This window comes from Elephantulus edwardii, unplaced genomic scaffold (genome assembly GCF_000299155.1).
Source record: "Elephantulus edwardii isolate Elephantulus edwardi_28Jun2011 unplaced genomic scaffold, EleEdw1.0 scaffold00223, whole genome shotgun sequence".
Classification (NCBI taxonomy): domain Eukaryota; kingdom Metazoa; phylum Chordata; class Mammalia; order Macroscelidea; family Macroscelididae; genus Elephantulus; species Elephantulus edwardii.
Window position 1 is genome coordinate 3,815,201 of NW_006399973.1, and position 14,572 is coordinate 3,829,772.

A 14,572-nucleotide genomic window follows, 5' to 3' on the forward strand; every position below is an offset into this window, starting at 1 on the left:
GACACAGGATAGAACAGGGTTTAGATCTGTTGTTCATAGAGTTGCTATGAGTCTCACTTGACTTGAGGGTACATATCATCAACAACCTTTTTATGACCAGAAAATGATCTGCCCTTTCCAAAGATTCTGAGGTCTCCATAGAACAGTTTAATTCTTCTTCATTGAAACATTTTTAATACTAGTTTATTTACAAAATTTACATATTTCAAATACTTGTTTTTCTCACCAGATCCTTCCCATTTCTCACTCCGCATCCATCAAATTGTACGACCCCATGATTAATCTCCCCCTCCCACACAGTCTCACCCATCTGCTTCCACCCTTCCCCCACCTCCTGGATCCTCACACTCATTCAACAATAATGGTTTTATACAGTATTTGTTCTGGTGGGACTGAATTAGTTCACTCAGCATAATGCTCTTCAGTCTCTTCCAAGTTAGGTAATAATTTTATACTGGTTTACACATAAAGTTCATATACATTGTTTTTCACACTGGACCTTTCCCTTTTCCCTCCATCCATTATCAAATTGTGTGATCCTATGTTTAAGTCCCCTCCTCCCCTCTTTGGATCCTCGTACATGCTCTACAATAATGGTCCTATATGGTATTTGTCTTTATGAGACTCTGCAAACATTCTTAACTATTACTTTCAACAAAACAGCAGAAAAAAGCTCTGAAGCACTCAACCTCAAAGAGGACTCTCTGCTGGCTCATGTGAGTTTCGTTGGTCCAGGGCTACTAGCCATGGCACTGTACTTACAACAGTGGATCCTCTGTAGGGACAAACATTCCTCTATCTCCTTTACTTGGCAAAAGCTCTGGTGGCCCAGTGGGTGAAGTAAGGGGTTGCCCTGCCAACCCAAAGGCAAATAGTTCTACTAACTGTTCGGAGAGAGAAAGATGGGCAATCTTCTCCCGGGCAATTAACAGTCTCTGAAAACCTCCTGGAGGGTCAGCTGTAAGTTAGTTGGTTCTGATCAGACTCAAGATGGTAAATAACAACTTGAGTGCTTTTAGTTACCACATTGAGTAGATTCCAATTCCTGAAGACCATACTCTACCCTATGCAGAGAAGAACTCCAAGAGTTTTCAAGGCTGTGAGTTTTCCAAAGCTAATTTTTGGTGGTTCTGAAATTATCGTGCTAATGCGAAACGTATACTTGGACCAGGAGGCAGTCGTGAGAACAGAGCAAGGGAACACTGCATGGTTCAAAATTGGGAAGGGCGTACATCAGGGATGCATCCTATCGCCATACCTTTTCAACCCGTTTGCAGAACAGATTATCCGGGACTGGGCTCTATGAGGAGAAATGTGGGGTCAAGATTGGTGGACGATTTATCAACAATCTGCGCTTTGCGGATGACACAACCCTGCTTGCTGAAACTGAAGAGGACCTGAAGCGCTTGCTGCAGTGTCAAGGACTGCAGCCTACAATATGGATTGAGGCTCAATGTCAAGAAGACAAAGATTCTCACCACTGGACCAAGTGGCAGCATCAGGATGGATGGTGAAGAGATTGAGATTGTACACAGTTTTAGTTTGCTTGGGTCCACAGTCAACACTCTTGGCACCAGTAGCCAGGAAATTAAAAGGCTCATTGCCATGAGAAGTCCGTTGTTAGGGACCTCTCCAAAGTAGAAGAGCAATGGTGGCTCTCTGGAGACTAAGGTGCGTTTGATACAGACCATGGTCTTCACAATTACTTGGTATGCATCAGAGAGTTGGACAATGACCAAGGAGGATAGAAGGAGAATTGATGCCTTTGATCTGTGGTGCTGGAGAAGAGTATTGAGAATACCATGGACTACTAGGAAAACAAACAGATTTGTCCTGGAAAGGGTTAAACCGGGTGGCTCCTTGGAGGCAAGGATTCTGAGGCTCCATCTAATATACTTCAGACATGTTGTGAGGAGAGACCAGTCCTTGGAGAAGGACATCATGTTTGGGAGGGTGGAGGGACAGCGCAGGAGGGGAAGGCCCTCTATGAGGTGGATTGATTCAGTGACTGGGGAAATCGGGATGGGAGTGGCAGAGTGCGATTGGCACAGGACAGAGCAGAGTTTAGGGCTGTTGTACATAGGGTCGCTATGAGTCGCAAGCGACTCGAAGGCACATAACAACAACAACAACACAGTCTTTGGTGAGTTCCAACTGTCAACTTTGCTATTTGTGCAGCAACTAACAGTTTCCAAACACCCAAGCTCATACCACCAGGGTTCAGGACATGTGCGTTGAGCTGAAGACAGAAGGAATGCTGCCTTCTGTGCTTCAGGCTGTAATGGTACAAAAGAAAAAAAACCAACAACACCCCAACAAAACCCACACCAAAAACCCCCAAAAAGCCTCCTGGGTCCTGCTGTCCATGAACTGAGAGCAGAGGACAGATCACCCAAAGAAACATCTTCAGCTGAAGTAGGAGGGTCTCTTTCAGACCTGAGGATTTCCCTACATGGCTGGCACTTCCACAAAGCCTGAAAAAAAAAACCCAAAACCCAAAACAAAGCAAACCAACAACAAAACGAGGACCCGCTGGTTGCCTCTCCTCTAGGAATTGTACTGCTAACCCAAATGCCGCACCTCTCCTCTGGCAGTTCGAATCCCCTAGCACCTCTGAGAAAGATGGGCAATCTTTTCCTGTGCTATTCATGTTTGCTGTGTGCGCTCGAGTCGGAATCAACTCATAGCTGAACCTCCGGCGGCGGTTTTCAGAGGCAGTAAACAGCAGAGTAGGAGATTACCCATCCTTCTCCGAAGGAACAACTGGTGGATTCGAACTACATGATTTGGGGATTGCAGCACAGCTTCTTACCACTAAGCCAACAGAGCTCTCTCTCCCATATCCCGCTAGTAGGTCAGCTCGAGTGAGTTTCATCAGGCACACTGCAAATGATTACTGATCTTGAACTTCCCTTGCATTCATGCTCTCCTTGTTCAGAGACGCCAGGGGAGGGGCGTCACAGTGGCACTAGCAGGTCTAGAACTAGGCTGTGCGCGCTCGGTCCCTTTTTTTGACCACTATTAAAAATTTCTAATAAAGGAGCCAAGGCAGGAAAGTCAGCTGGAGCCAACCAGCTGTCAAACCTCTTTCCTAGTCAGGGATGCACTTCCAAAAGCTGAAAGTGTATTACTGAAAATTAAAAGCAAAAAGCTGAATTAGGGCATCCAGGTGGCTCGTCCTTATTGGGTGAATTCCCCACACCGGTGCTCCGCAGGCAGGCTACAAAGGCGCTCCGACCCGCTACGGGCAGACGCTCTAAAGGCGGCCCCCTCTCTCGCTGGCCGCAGCCCGGCCCACCAGGCGCCGGGGACTTCCCGCGGATCCAGCAGCGCCACCCCCGCCACCGCGGTGCTCCCGCCACAGCCGCCGACACGGCCGCCGGGACCTTTCCCCTACTTTCCAGGGCTTCAAACCCCGCCCCCCCGCTCCGACCAAAACACGAGCCGTATCCCGCCCCGCCAGATCACGCCGCAGCCAGGCCCTGATCACGCGGCTCCCCACAGCGCTCATTGGCTGGCCACACACGGGCCAAGCGTGGATTGGCTGCTCGCCGCCCCGCTTCCTCCCAGGCGGGGCGCGGTGTATTTTGGTTTGACTGGGCGCCCCGCCCCTCTCCCTCCCCCGGCCTGCCTCCTGCGCTCCGCCTCCCGCCCCCCTTCTTGCCCCGCCCCGCCCTGTGCCTCAAGAGCCACGCCGCGGCAGATCCGCGTGGGCGGCGGCGCGCGTTAGCAACACCAGTTTGCTCCAAGCCTGGTGCAGAGTTCGGGTAGCTGCCGGCCGGCCTCACATGCTCAGCCGCCGTGCACCGAGCACACGCTGCACGGCCGCTTTGTTGCCTCTTGACCGCCAGCACCATGCACATGTCGGGTTCCACCGGGACGGGCGACGCGAGCGCGGTGAGTTGATTAGGGCTGGCAGGACAGAGGGAGCATCCTGTGAGGCCGGCGGCGGAGGGCGCGGCAGCCTTTGTGGGTGCTGGTTGGCCAGGTTGTGCGGGAGGATGACCAGCGGCAGGAGTGCCGGACGCGGGCAGCAGCCAGGAGGTGCCCGCAAAGGATGCTTGCGCTTCTCGCCGCGTCTGCACCGTTAGGGTCCCGGGCGGGCGTGCCCGAGGTCGTTCGGCCGGCGCGTGGAGGGCTGGCGGGGAAGGGGTGGAGGAACGTGGGGAGGCGATCGGCTCGGGGTCGCGGCGGGGCGGAGTCGGGAGGAGGGGGCGTGTGCTCCGGGCCGCCGGATGCGCAGCTTTGTCTCGCGCTGGCTGGATGCGGGCCCGCCCCCGCCCGGCCCCCGGCGCGCGGGGCTATTTCCAGCCATGACGTCATCCGGGCCCTTATAAGGAGGGGTGGCGGTTGGGTCTGGGGCGCGGCGGGGCGGGGGAGGGGAACGCCCCACGCTGTTAGGCGCGGGGTGGGGCACTCGTTGCTTCGCGGGGACCGCTTGCGCCTTTGCAGCTGCCCAAGGTTCAGCTGTCTTCGACCCTTGAGCACACTCCCCCCCCCGTTTCAGTGCAGAGGACCTTTTCAGTTCAGGAGAGGTCGGTTGGGTTGACTTCTGGCACAGTCACACATATTGATAGGCCGGAGGCCAATCTGGGGCCGCCCGCATCAGGAGCCTGTGGCTTGGATTCTGCCCGGGACTCTGGGAGGCCTTGGGCCAGTCACTCGTGTGCTAGGCCTCGCAGGTCGCAGGCAGAGAAACCCACTTAATGTGATTTCACTATCTTAGAGGTTAGGCAGAATGACAGTTGTTAGGACATTGTCCTTTCCTTACCTGCTTGATGCAGGGCGGGAGTAGTGGGACGTGGAGTCCTGGGCCAACCAGAAAGTTTTAATAAGACATAGTGGAAATTTGGATCTTGGCAATTTAAAATAACTTTGGGAAGAGATTGTGTTATTCCAGCCGCTTCCCCTTACACCCCTACTCCCCTTTTAAGGAGGTGGTGTGATAATAGAAAATGATCTTGACTGTGTTGTGGTAGATTACTTGAAAGTTCTTTCTCTTTTATTTACTGTTATAATCTGCCCTCACCGACTCAGGACTCATAGGAAACAGACTGGTAGCCGAGTCCCAGCAGTTTTGAGAGGCTATAAACCACAGGGTAGATTACCCATTTTACTCCTGCAGAGCGGCTCATGGATTTGAATTGCATGCTTTTGAGTTGGCAGTGCCACTTTTTACCCACTAGGCCACCAGAGTTCCCTCTTCCATCTGCTAGCCTTTTAGTAGTAACAAGTGACTTGAGAAACAAGGCTAAGTATGCATGGATTCTGCTTTTCCAGAGCATGTTTGGGTTTGTGAACTGAAAGTTCTACATGTGGTGATGACCTGACTTTATGGGGTTAGTTCTGAAGATGCCAGAGAGTTTTACACACACACGCCCCTGCAAAACCATAAATGCCCCATGCCAACTTAGAGTGTGCTCTGATCTCACCTGTCCAGGAGAAAAATACCAGAGGGCAAGGTACTTTTTCAGTATTGGGAACATCTTTTTTGGCCTTAAAAGGGACAGTTTTCATACTAACTACTTTGGATTATTCATCTGGGATTAAAGTGTTGTTAATCTTCTCCCAAAGAAAAATGTGAGCCTAAAACATTTTTTTATTTTTAAATATTTATTTCTTTTGTGAACTTAATTAACCTATTTGAGAGGCAGTTTTCTAGGATATTTTTCACCAGTTCAGCCATCATCTTTCTCTTTTCAGAACATTGATATAAAAGCAAAGTTGTCTATCTTTTTTTTAACACTTTTCAGTGTATGACCTGTTGTGTGTGTTCCAGGCATGTGCAGTCTCCTGGTGTGCAGATCAGTGTGGCTTTCGGGGGTTTGCATCACTCCTTTTCACTTACATTGAAATCCTCATCTTTTCACTTGGACTGAGAGCCTGGTTGTGTTGTCTTTAGGTTGACATCATGGACATATGTGAATCTATCCTGGAGAGGAAGCAGCATGACAGTAAGCGGTCTAGATGCAGTATCTTGGAGCAGACAGACATTGAAGCTGTTGAGGCTCTTGTTTGTATGAGCTCTTGGGGTCAAAGAAGCCAGAAAGGTGACCTATTAAAGATAAGACCCCTGACACCTGTCTCTGAATCTGGGGATTTCACCGCCACTATGCCTGTGGATACAGTCACACCTGAGCTACCAAAGGACTTCCATTCTTTGTCAACTCTGGTAAGAAGAGATGTGGTGAAAGGATTTTTTTTTAATTAATTTTCGTTAAATGGGTTGAAGAATTCTTGAAAATGTGGTCTCTTTTCATTGAGGAGTCATAGCTTGCCAGCCACTGGTTGCTGTTTACTAATTGATAGAAGGTAGTGAAATGTTCTCCTTTCTCTGGGGAATCAGGATGGGTGCTTAGGTTTATACCCTGGTGACTAGGATCTGTGGACACAACTGGAGAAGCAAAAGACTGTTTTAGTTGCATTAAAATACTGGCTTACCTGCCTTACCCTGACTGCTGCCTTTTTAGTTGCAAGCTGGGTACAAAACACAGGGTGGGTTTTTTTATTTATTTGTTTTGTTTTTTATGGGGTCAGGGTTTTTTAAAAACTTGCTATAGTTAGGAAAATTGAGAAATTGCTTAACTTGGAGGCATTGAGGTTGCTAACAGAAGTGAAAATTAAGATATAATTGGGCTAGAAAACTGCACTTGAAAGTAGACGTAGAGCTCAAAAGGGAATTGAGGTTGGTGGAGAGAGGTAGTTCCCCTCAGCACTGCAAGTGGTAGATCTTCAAGGTGAATTTGGCAAACTGTATTAATTGTTGGAGTCTGGCCTAGGAGTATTAAAGTGATCATTATTTTTTATTATATATTTTTCAAATGAATACTACTGAGATTATTTTTTTAAATTTTGAAAAGCTCTCATTTTGAAGTCTAAATGTTTTACGTTTATTTTATACCGATTTATTTACAGCATTAGAATACATTTGTTTTTCACACCAGGTTTTTCCCATTTCCTTCACCCCCACCCGTCACATTGTGTGACCTTATTATTCTACCACCAGCCCCTAAATTTTTCATCTTAAGGTCTAATGCTTAAAGTGTGCATTTCTGTAGTAGTCTAGGTCCTAGAGAGGCAGGGTACTAACATGCCTTAAAACCAAAGAAAAGAGATAGTGGACTGAGTACCCGGGAGATGGGTCAGCAAAATAAGGAGAAGTCTTGTGCAGCTTTGAAATCCATCGATTAAGGCTCCTGGGAAGCAAACTTAGACTGGGTTCTCCTAGATAGTTCTTTATAAAGACATGTGGCCAACACAATTAAAATTTAAAAATACTTTCAAAATTTAACTGAAACAGTTTTTTTTTTAAAAAAACACATACCTTTTTCTGTTTTCCTTCTTCAGTGCATGACTCCTCCACAAAGCCCAGATCTCATAGAACCATCAATGGGGACACCTGTTCCTTCTCATGTAACTGATTCCAAAACACGCATGGCCACCAACCCCGCCCCCACCTCTGCTGTGGCTGTCCACATGCCGAGCCAAGCGGAGGAGAGAGGACTGCCTGGCCCCGAGTCCAAGGTGCCGAAGCCAGCAAAGCCAGCGGAGCCGGCTGCCGGCTTGCCCTGCAGAGCCATGGTAACGAGTGTGATCCGCCACACTGGGGAGAGCCCTGCACCCGCCCACCTTCCTGCATCTCAGACTCAGCAACAGGGACTCTCCGGCAGCAGAGGAGAAGCACAGCTTTTGGGACATTGTGATGCTTTTCAGGACATACGCCGCACTGACAGTTTACATTTGCTTAACACTAACACGGTATCCTGTCAGCCAAGCTTGCACAACCCTGGTGGCCTCACACCCCCCGAGAAAGGCCAGCGGGCAGTTCAAAACTGCTCACCAAAGAATTATGACAATGACTTGCCAAGGAAAGCCACCCCTCTGATCTCTGTTCCTGTCCCCAGCCCCCCAGTCCTTTGCCAAATGATCCCCGTGACCGGACAAAATAGCATGATACCAACTCTGAAGTCTTTTCCTCAAGCGTCAGCAAGGGCGGTCAGACCCATTCTACCCCAGACTGCTCCAGTTGGCCAGCCCATGTTGAGACCGTCCATACCTCAAGGAACTATGATGCTGGTGCTCCCGCAGGGGGCCCTCCCTGCACCTGCCCCCTGCTCCTCGAGTGTGATGACTGTGGGGAACACCAGGTTACTGCCCCTTGCCCCTGCTCCGTTTTTAATTGCCTCTAGCCAAAACTGTCCCCCTCAGGTAGACTTTTCCCGGAGGAGAAACTATATCTGCAACTTCCCAGGCTGCCGGAAAACCTACTTCAAGAGTTCCCATCTCAAGGCTCATCTTCGAACTCATACAGGTAATAGGTCCTGGGGAAAGTACTGATTGCTGGGTGTTAGGAAATTCACCTTCATTGATTTTCTTTGAGAGCCGACGGAAGCATGAGAACCACAGGGGAAATGTGGAAAACGTGACTATTCCACAAACATTTTTCCTTATTGGTAAGAGCAAACAGTGGTACAGGGTGGGGAATCTGCTGTCTGTAGAATTGCACCTTTTAATGGTTGACCCTGTAAGCACTGGTTTTGGATTTAGAAAATGGAACAGAAAGAATATTTTTTTAATGGGGTTTTTATTCTGAAAACTTTTTTCACTGTCTTGTAGAGTATGTGGGGTTATCTTTAGTACAGCTACCAGAGAATTTTACAGATGGTCCCAGCTCTTTACCTCAGTAGATAAAAATACCTAATTCTGTGCTTGTGGACCTTGGAGAACCACCTAAGATGATGCTTGTTTCTCTTCATGTGGCAGTAGACGTCTCTGTCTCAGCACGTTAGAAACTGTATGGTAGCATTTGTCAAACATCAGTGTAACGTGTTTACATTTTCAGTGAGAGAAGGTCTCTCTCAACTGTTGGAAAGTTACATTCTAGAAAACTTTAAAGGAGTGTAGCTTCCATTTTTGTTAATATGTAAATTTACTCTATTAAATTAAAATTTGAATTCATTGAATAGCTAACTGTGTCTATTAAGTACCATATTGTTTTCCAGAGATCTCAGTGTAGCTTGGTAGAGATTTTGCTTTAGTAGTAGATTGTTACTGTTGTCGTTTTATACCAATGAGTCAGAACCAACTCATAGCTGAACCCTTCAGCAAGGTTTCAGAGGTCTTGAATCTCAGCGGAGGAAGATTGTCTGTCTTCTGTGGAGCAGCTGGAGGATTCAAAGCATGTGCCTTTATGTGGGCAGCACAGTTCCTTACCACTAGGCCACTGGTGCTACCTAATAATAAGCACATCGATAGCTTAATGGTTCCACAGTAAAGAAGTCTGTTTTACATTTTTTAATCCTTTTATACCAGAGTATCTCTTAAAATAGCTTTGTGACAACAGTGACTGGATTAGTTAATTATTGTGCATTATTCCAAAATATATTTTTGGATAATGATTACTAATAATCTAGTAATTTAATCATGGCAGATCTAGTGTAACAGAATGAAGTACAATGTGATATTCAGGCTTTTCAGTGAGGACCCTGCAGTTCTTCCACATGAAAAAGTGGGCTGTTTACTTAAGAATCTGGCCTTAAACTTGGCCTGTGAAGACTTGTCTTTCTTCCTCTGCGGGGGCGGGGAGGGGGGATTTTCCCTTTCCCGCCTCTTTGTTCAGTTGCATCACATTTCCACCTCTCACTCACCCCTTTCTACTGAATTACCCATGTGATTTGCTCACTTAGTCACTCCCTTGCTTATTGCCATGGCGTCAGAACCTTCCAGCGGATTTTCAGAGACTGAACATTGCACACTAAGAGATTGCTCATCTTTCTCCCGAGGAGGCTTGAACTCCCTGCTTTTCGGTAGGCAGCACAACTCTTTAGCCACTAGGCCACCAGACCTTCCTCTGGAAACCTGCTGGAGACGCAAGCTGTGAGTTAGTTCTGACTCAGTAGCAATGTCTTGCTTTGACCGAGAAACCATCATCCGCAAGTGTTACGTTCTGGTGTCTGACACCAAGAATTGATAATCTACCCATGGTAACATTAGTATGTGTTGTTGTTATGTGCCGTTGAGTCGCTTGTGACTCATAAGCAACCCTATGTACAATAGGCCTAAACTCTGCTCTGTCCTGTGCCAGTTGCATTGCCTCTGACACACCCATCCCGATTACCCCAGTCACTGAATCAATCCACCTCATAGAGGGTCTTCCCTCCACCCTTCCAAGCATGACGTCCCTCTCCAAGGACCTGTCCCTCCTTACAACATGTCCAGAGTATGTCAGACGAAGCCCTAAAATCCTTGCCTCTAGGGAGCAGCCCCTCTCCAGGATGAATCTGTTTGTTTTCTTGGCAGTTCATGGTACATTCAGTACTCTTCTCCAGCACCACAGCTCAAAGGCATCAATTCTCCTTCTAGCCTCTTAGTCACTCCCTGTCCAACTCTCTGGTGTATAACAGTGATTGTAAAGACCATGGCCTATATCAGATGCACCTTAGTCTCCAGAGTGACACCATTGCTCTTCAGAGGTCCCTAACAGCAGACTTTCCCATGGCAATACGTCTTTTAATTTCCTTGCTACTGGTGCCAAGAGTGTTAACCATGGAGCCGAGCTGACTAAAGCTGTGAACAATCTCAATCTTTTCACCATCCATCCTGATGCTGCCTATTGGTCCAGTGGTAAAAATCTTTGTCTTCTTGACATTGAGCCTCAATCCATATTGGAGGCTGCAGTCTTTGACCCTCTGCAGCAAGCGCTTCAGGTCCTCCTCAGTTTTTAGCAAGCAGGGTTGTGTCATCTGCATAACGCAGATTGTTGATAGATCTTCCACCAATCCTGACACCACACTTCTCCTCATAGAGCCCAGCCTCTCGGATAATCTCTTCTGCATACAGGTTGAAAAGGTATGGAGATAGGATACATCCCTGGCATATACCTTTCCCGATTTTGAACCATGCAGTGTTCCCTTGCTCTGTTCTGACGATTGCCTCTTGGTCCAAGTATAGGTTTCGCGTTAGCACAATCAGGTGTTCTGGGATTCCCATTCTTCTCAAGAGTCAGCCACAGTTTGTTATGATCCATACAGTCAAACGCCGTTGCATAGTCAATGAAACACAGATAGACATTCTTCTAGTATTCCCTGCTTTCAGCTAAGATCCATCTAACATCAGCTGCAGTGTCCCTTCTAAACCCAGCCTGCACTTCTGGAAGTTCTCTGCTGATGTGCTGTTCCAGTTGTTTTTGGATAAGCTTCAGTAGAATCTTGCTTGCATGTGAAATCAATGATAATGTTCTGTAGTTTCCACACTCTCTTGGGTCACCCTTCTTTGGGATGGGAACAAATATAGATCTCTTCCAGTCAGTTGGCCAAGTGGTTGTCCAGATTTCTTGGCACAACTTGGTGAGCACATCCAGGGCAGCATCTGTTAGCTGAAATACATCAAATGGTATACCATCTATTCCTGGGGCCTTGTTTTTTGCTATTTCTTTCAAATCAGCTTCCTTCATTACCATAGGCTCTTGCTCATATGTTATTTCATTGACTTCTTCTGTGCCTGTCAATTCCTTTTGATTCAGTGACTCAGTATATTCAGTAGAGGCAGAGGGATGAGTACAAGGTAAAAATGTAACAGAACTAAACAGAGAAGAGTTGAGGTGATGGAGTTGCTGTGCTCAGCCAGTGGCCAAGCTTCCCTGAGTTTGAGTCAACCAGAGACTGTGGAGAAAGATGGGTATTCTCCACCTTTGTAATCACAACCACTGAAATCCAGCAGAGAGTCAGCCGCGAGTCTCTTCTGACTCAACTACAGTGAGGTTTTTTTTGAGACCAAGGTTAACATCAGATCACATAATAGCATAGATTTGACATTGAGGGAGGCAGCTGAATGAAACGTTACTGTGTATTCAATAAAATAGCTGTGGTAGAAGGAATGACAGAAAGGCATAAAATAAGATGATTTAAACCCAGCTCCTTTCCATTTCGCCAGGTTACACTGACTTAAAGTAACAGAAAAGTTCTGAAAAATCATCTTGATGTTAATTTGACACCTTTTGCAAGAAATACAAGTGTAGACATGGTTATGTTGGATAGGATTGTTTTTCATTTGTTATTACCATTAACTTGAAAAGTTTATAAATCAGAATAAGGTCGAGGGAGTGAAGGCTCCATTTTGGATGTGTTAAAAATAAGTATTAGGGAGCTCTGGTGGTTTAGTGGCAGGAAGCTGCACTGTAATCCCAAAGGTGCACGGTTCGAATTCACCAGATGCTCTGCTGGAAAAGGAGGGACAGTCTCCTCCTGTACCAGTCAGATCTAATGTGAGAGTACACATACAAAAATAATAAAATAAAATTTTTTGTAAAAAAAAATTGGTATTGCTGTCATACAGGACGTTTGGTAAATGACATGCTGAAAGGGCTGTCAGTCTGTCTAATATGGAGATGTCTGATGTGCTGCCCACAATGGGTGCTGGTTTCCCAGGAATGTTAGGGCTTACACAGTGGAATCTTTCAGACCCAGAAATCGGCAGTCTCTGGTCCTTGAAATGGTCAGAGAAGATTGTTAAGGTACTCAGTTTTTCTGTTGAACAATATAAAATACTTATTTAGTTGGAGGTCTCTTGAACACTTCTTCAGTGGAAACCATTTATAAGCCAAGTGCTGTGCTGGAAGCTCAACTGTACCAAGGTGGATAAATGAGACAAAAATCCATGGAAATGATAGGTTATGTAGTAATGCTTAGCCATGTTGGAACATGTGCTTACCGGACCTCACAGGCATGGTTGAGAGCCCACTCCTGCTGCAGGGCTGGTGGAAGGCTCCCTGGGTGGGGGGTATCTTTGCTGCCCCATAACACCAGGATGAGAAGTCCCTGGCACCTGCTGGGTGCTCTGCAACTTTGAATAAATTAATGACAAAGATGAAATTGCTACACTGTTCTTTAGCTGTGAAGTTTGTTACAAGGTAGATATTCGAATTCTAACCCTTACAGTTTGTAATTTACTATCCTGTATATGAGAAATGTGAAGGAGTGTAATCATTGTAATCAGGAGCAGTCTTCTAGGCCACAGGAGGGATTTTTTTAATTTGCAGTTCATCTCCTTATATGCCATCAGATTGACAACTCTGAGCAACCTTACGACAATAGACTGGAACCTTTCCTTATTCTGTACCATCCTGACCATCTGTCATGCTCAGCTCACTGTTATAATCACTCTGCAAACCATGTCCTACAGGGTCTTCTCTCCTGCACTGACCTTGACCTTTCCAGCATGCTGTCTTTTTCCAAGGACTGGCCACTGCTCAGGGAAGTTATTCTTTCAAGAATCTTGGCTGCTGCTTACAGTGTAACATGTATTTTTAGTTAGGAATCTTTTTTGAAAGATTAGTTTGCCATCTTTGAACCTTGCCATATTAAATTTTAGATGGTGGAGGGGGAAGTGTCTGTCTTTTTAAATTAATTTCTTGACTTTTGTATGACTCAATAAGAGAATAAAAAGGAATTAATCACAAGTAATAAAATGGGAAATCAAAAGATGAGTTGCTTTAGGACAGTCTGCTGTCAGGGACCTCTCCAGAGTGCTAAGGAGAAATAATGTCAGCGTCTTCTCAATTGCCAGTATACATCTGAGAGGTAGACAGTAACTAAGGATGATACTTTTGAGTTACGGTGCTGGAGAGGAGTACTGAATATACCATGGACTGACAAGAGAACAAGCTCGTCTGTCCTGGAGAGGGTGAAATCAGCTTGCTCCTTGGAGGCAAGGATTGTGAAGCTCCATCTCACACACCTGGGGCATGTTTCCAGAAAGGATCAGTCCTTGGAGAAGGACATCATGCTTGGAAAGGTCAGTGTAGGAGAGAAAGACCCTGGAGAAGATGGATTTACACAGTGACCAGGGCAGTGGGGGCAGATGTGTCATAGACAAATTGGCTCAAGATAGGGCAGGGTTCAGACCTATTGTTCATAGGGTTGCTATGAGTCACAGTCGACTAGACAACACATAACAACAACAGTAAAACGAAGCGGGTGGCTTAGTGTTAAAGAATTGTGCTGCCAACCCAAAGACAGGCAGTTCAAATCCACCAGCTGCTCTGAGAGAGGAAGATGAGTGATCTCCTCCAATGCAGTTTACTGCCTCTGAAAACCGACTGAGAGGTGAGCGATGAGGGGGTTCTGACTCCAGGGTGTGTAACCAGAGTAATTATAATTACCTTTTTCCTTTGAGTTTTTGAGGAAACAGATTTTAAAACTACATGTATTAACCTATACATTCAGATATGGAACATTTGCTTCTTGTTTAATACATGTTTCCTCACCTCTTAGGGGAGAAGCCTTTCAATTGCAGCTGGGATGGCTGTGACAAAAAATTTGCTCGTTCAGATGAACTTTCCCGCCACCGCAGAACTCACACGGGGGAGAAGAAGTTTGTGTGTCCAGTGTGTGATCGGCGGTTCATGCGCAGTGACCACTTGACCAAGCATGCCCGGCGGCACTTGACTACCAAGAAGGTCCCTGGCTGGCAGGCAGAGGTGGGCAAACTAAACAGAATTGCCTCTGCGGAAAAACCTGGAAGCCCACTCAGGACCACGCCACAGTCTGTGCCTGAACAGTCAGCCAGGGAATGA

General features: G+C 46.6%; 1 protein-coding gene across 1 annotated transcript; it reads left to right on the top strand.

Moving 5' to 3' along the window:
* Window positions 1-5,908: 5,908 nt before the first annotated feature.
* Window positions 5,909-14,572, top strand: KLF11 (Kruppel-like factor 11). Its single transcript, XM_006898216.1, has 3 exons — window positions 5,909-6,172; window positions 7,348-8,311; window positions 14,271-14,572. Exons 1-3 carry the CDS (start codon window positions 5,912-5,914, stop codon window positions 14,570-14,572), a joined length of 1,527 nt encoding a protein of 508 aa, XP_006898278.1. The 5' UTR covers window positions 5,909-5,911.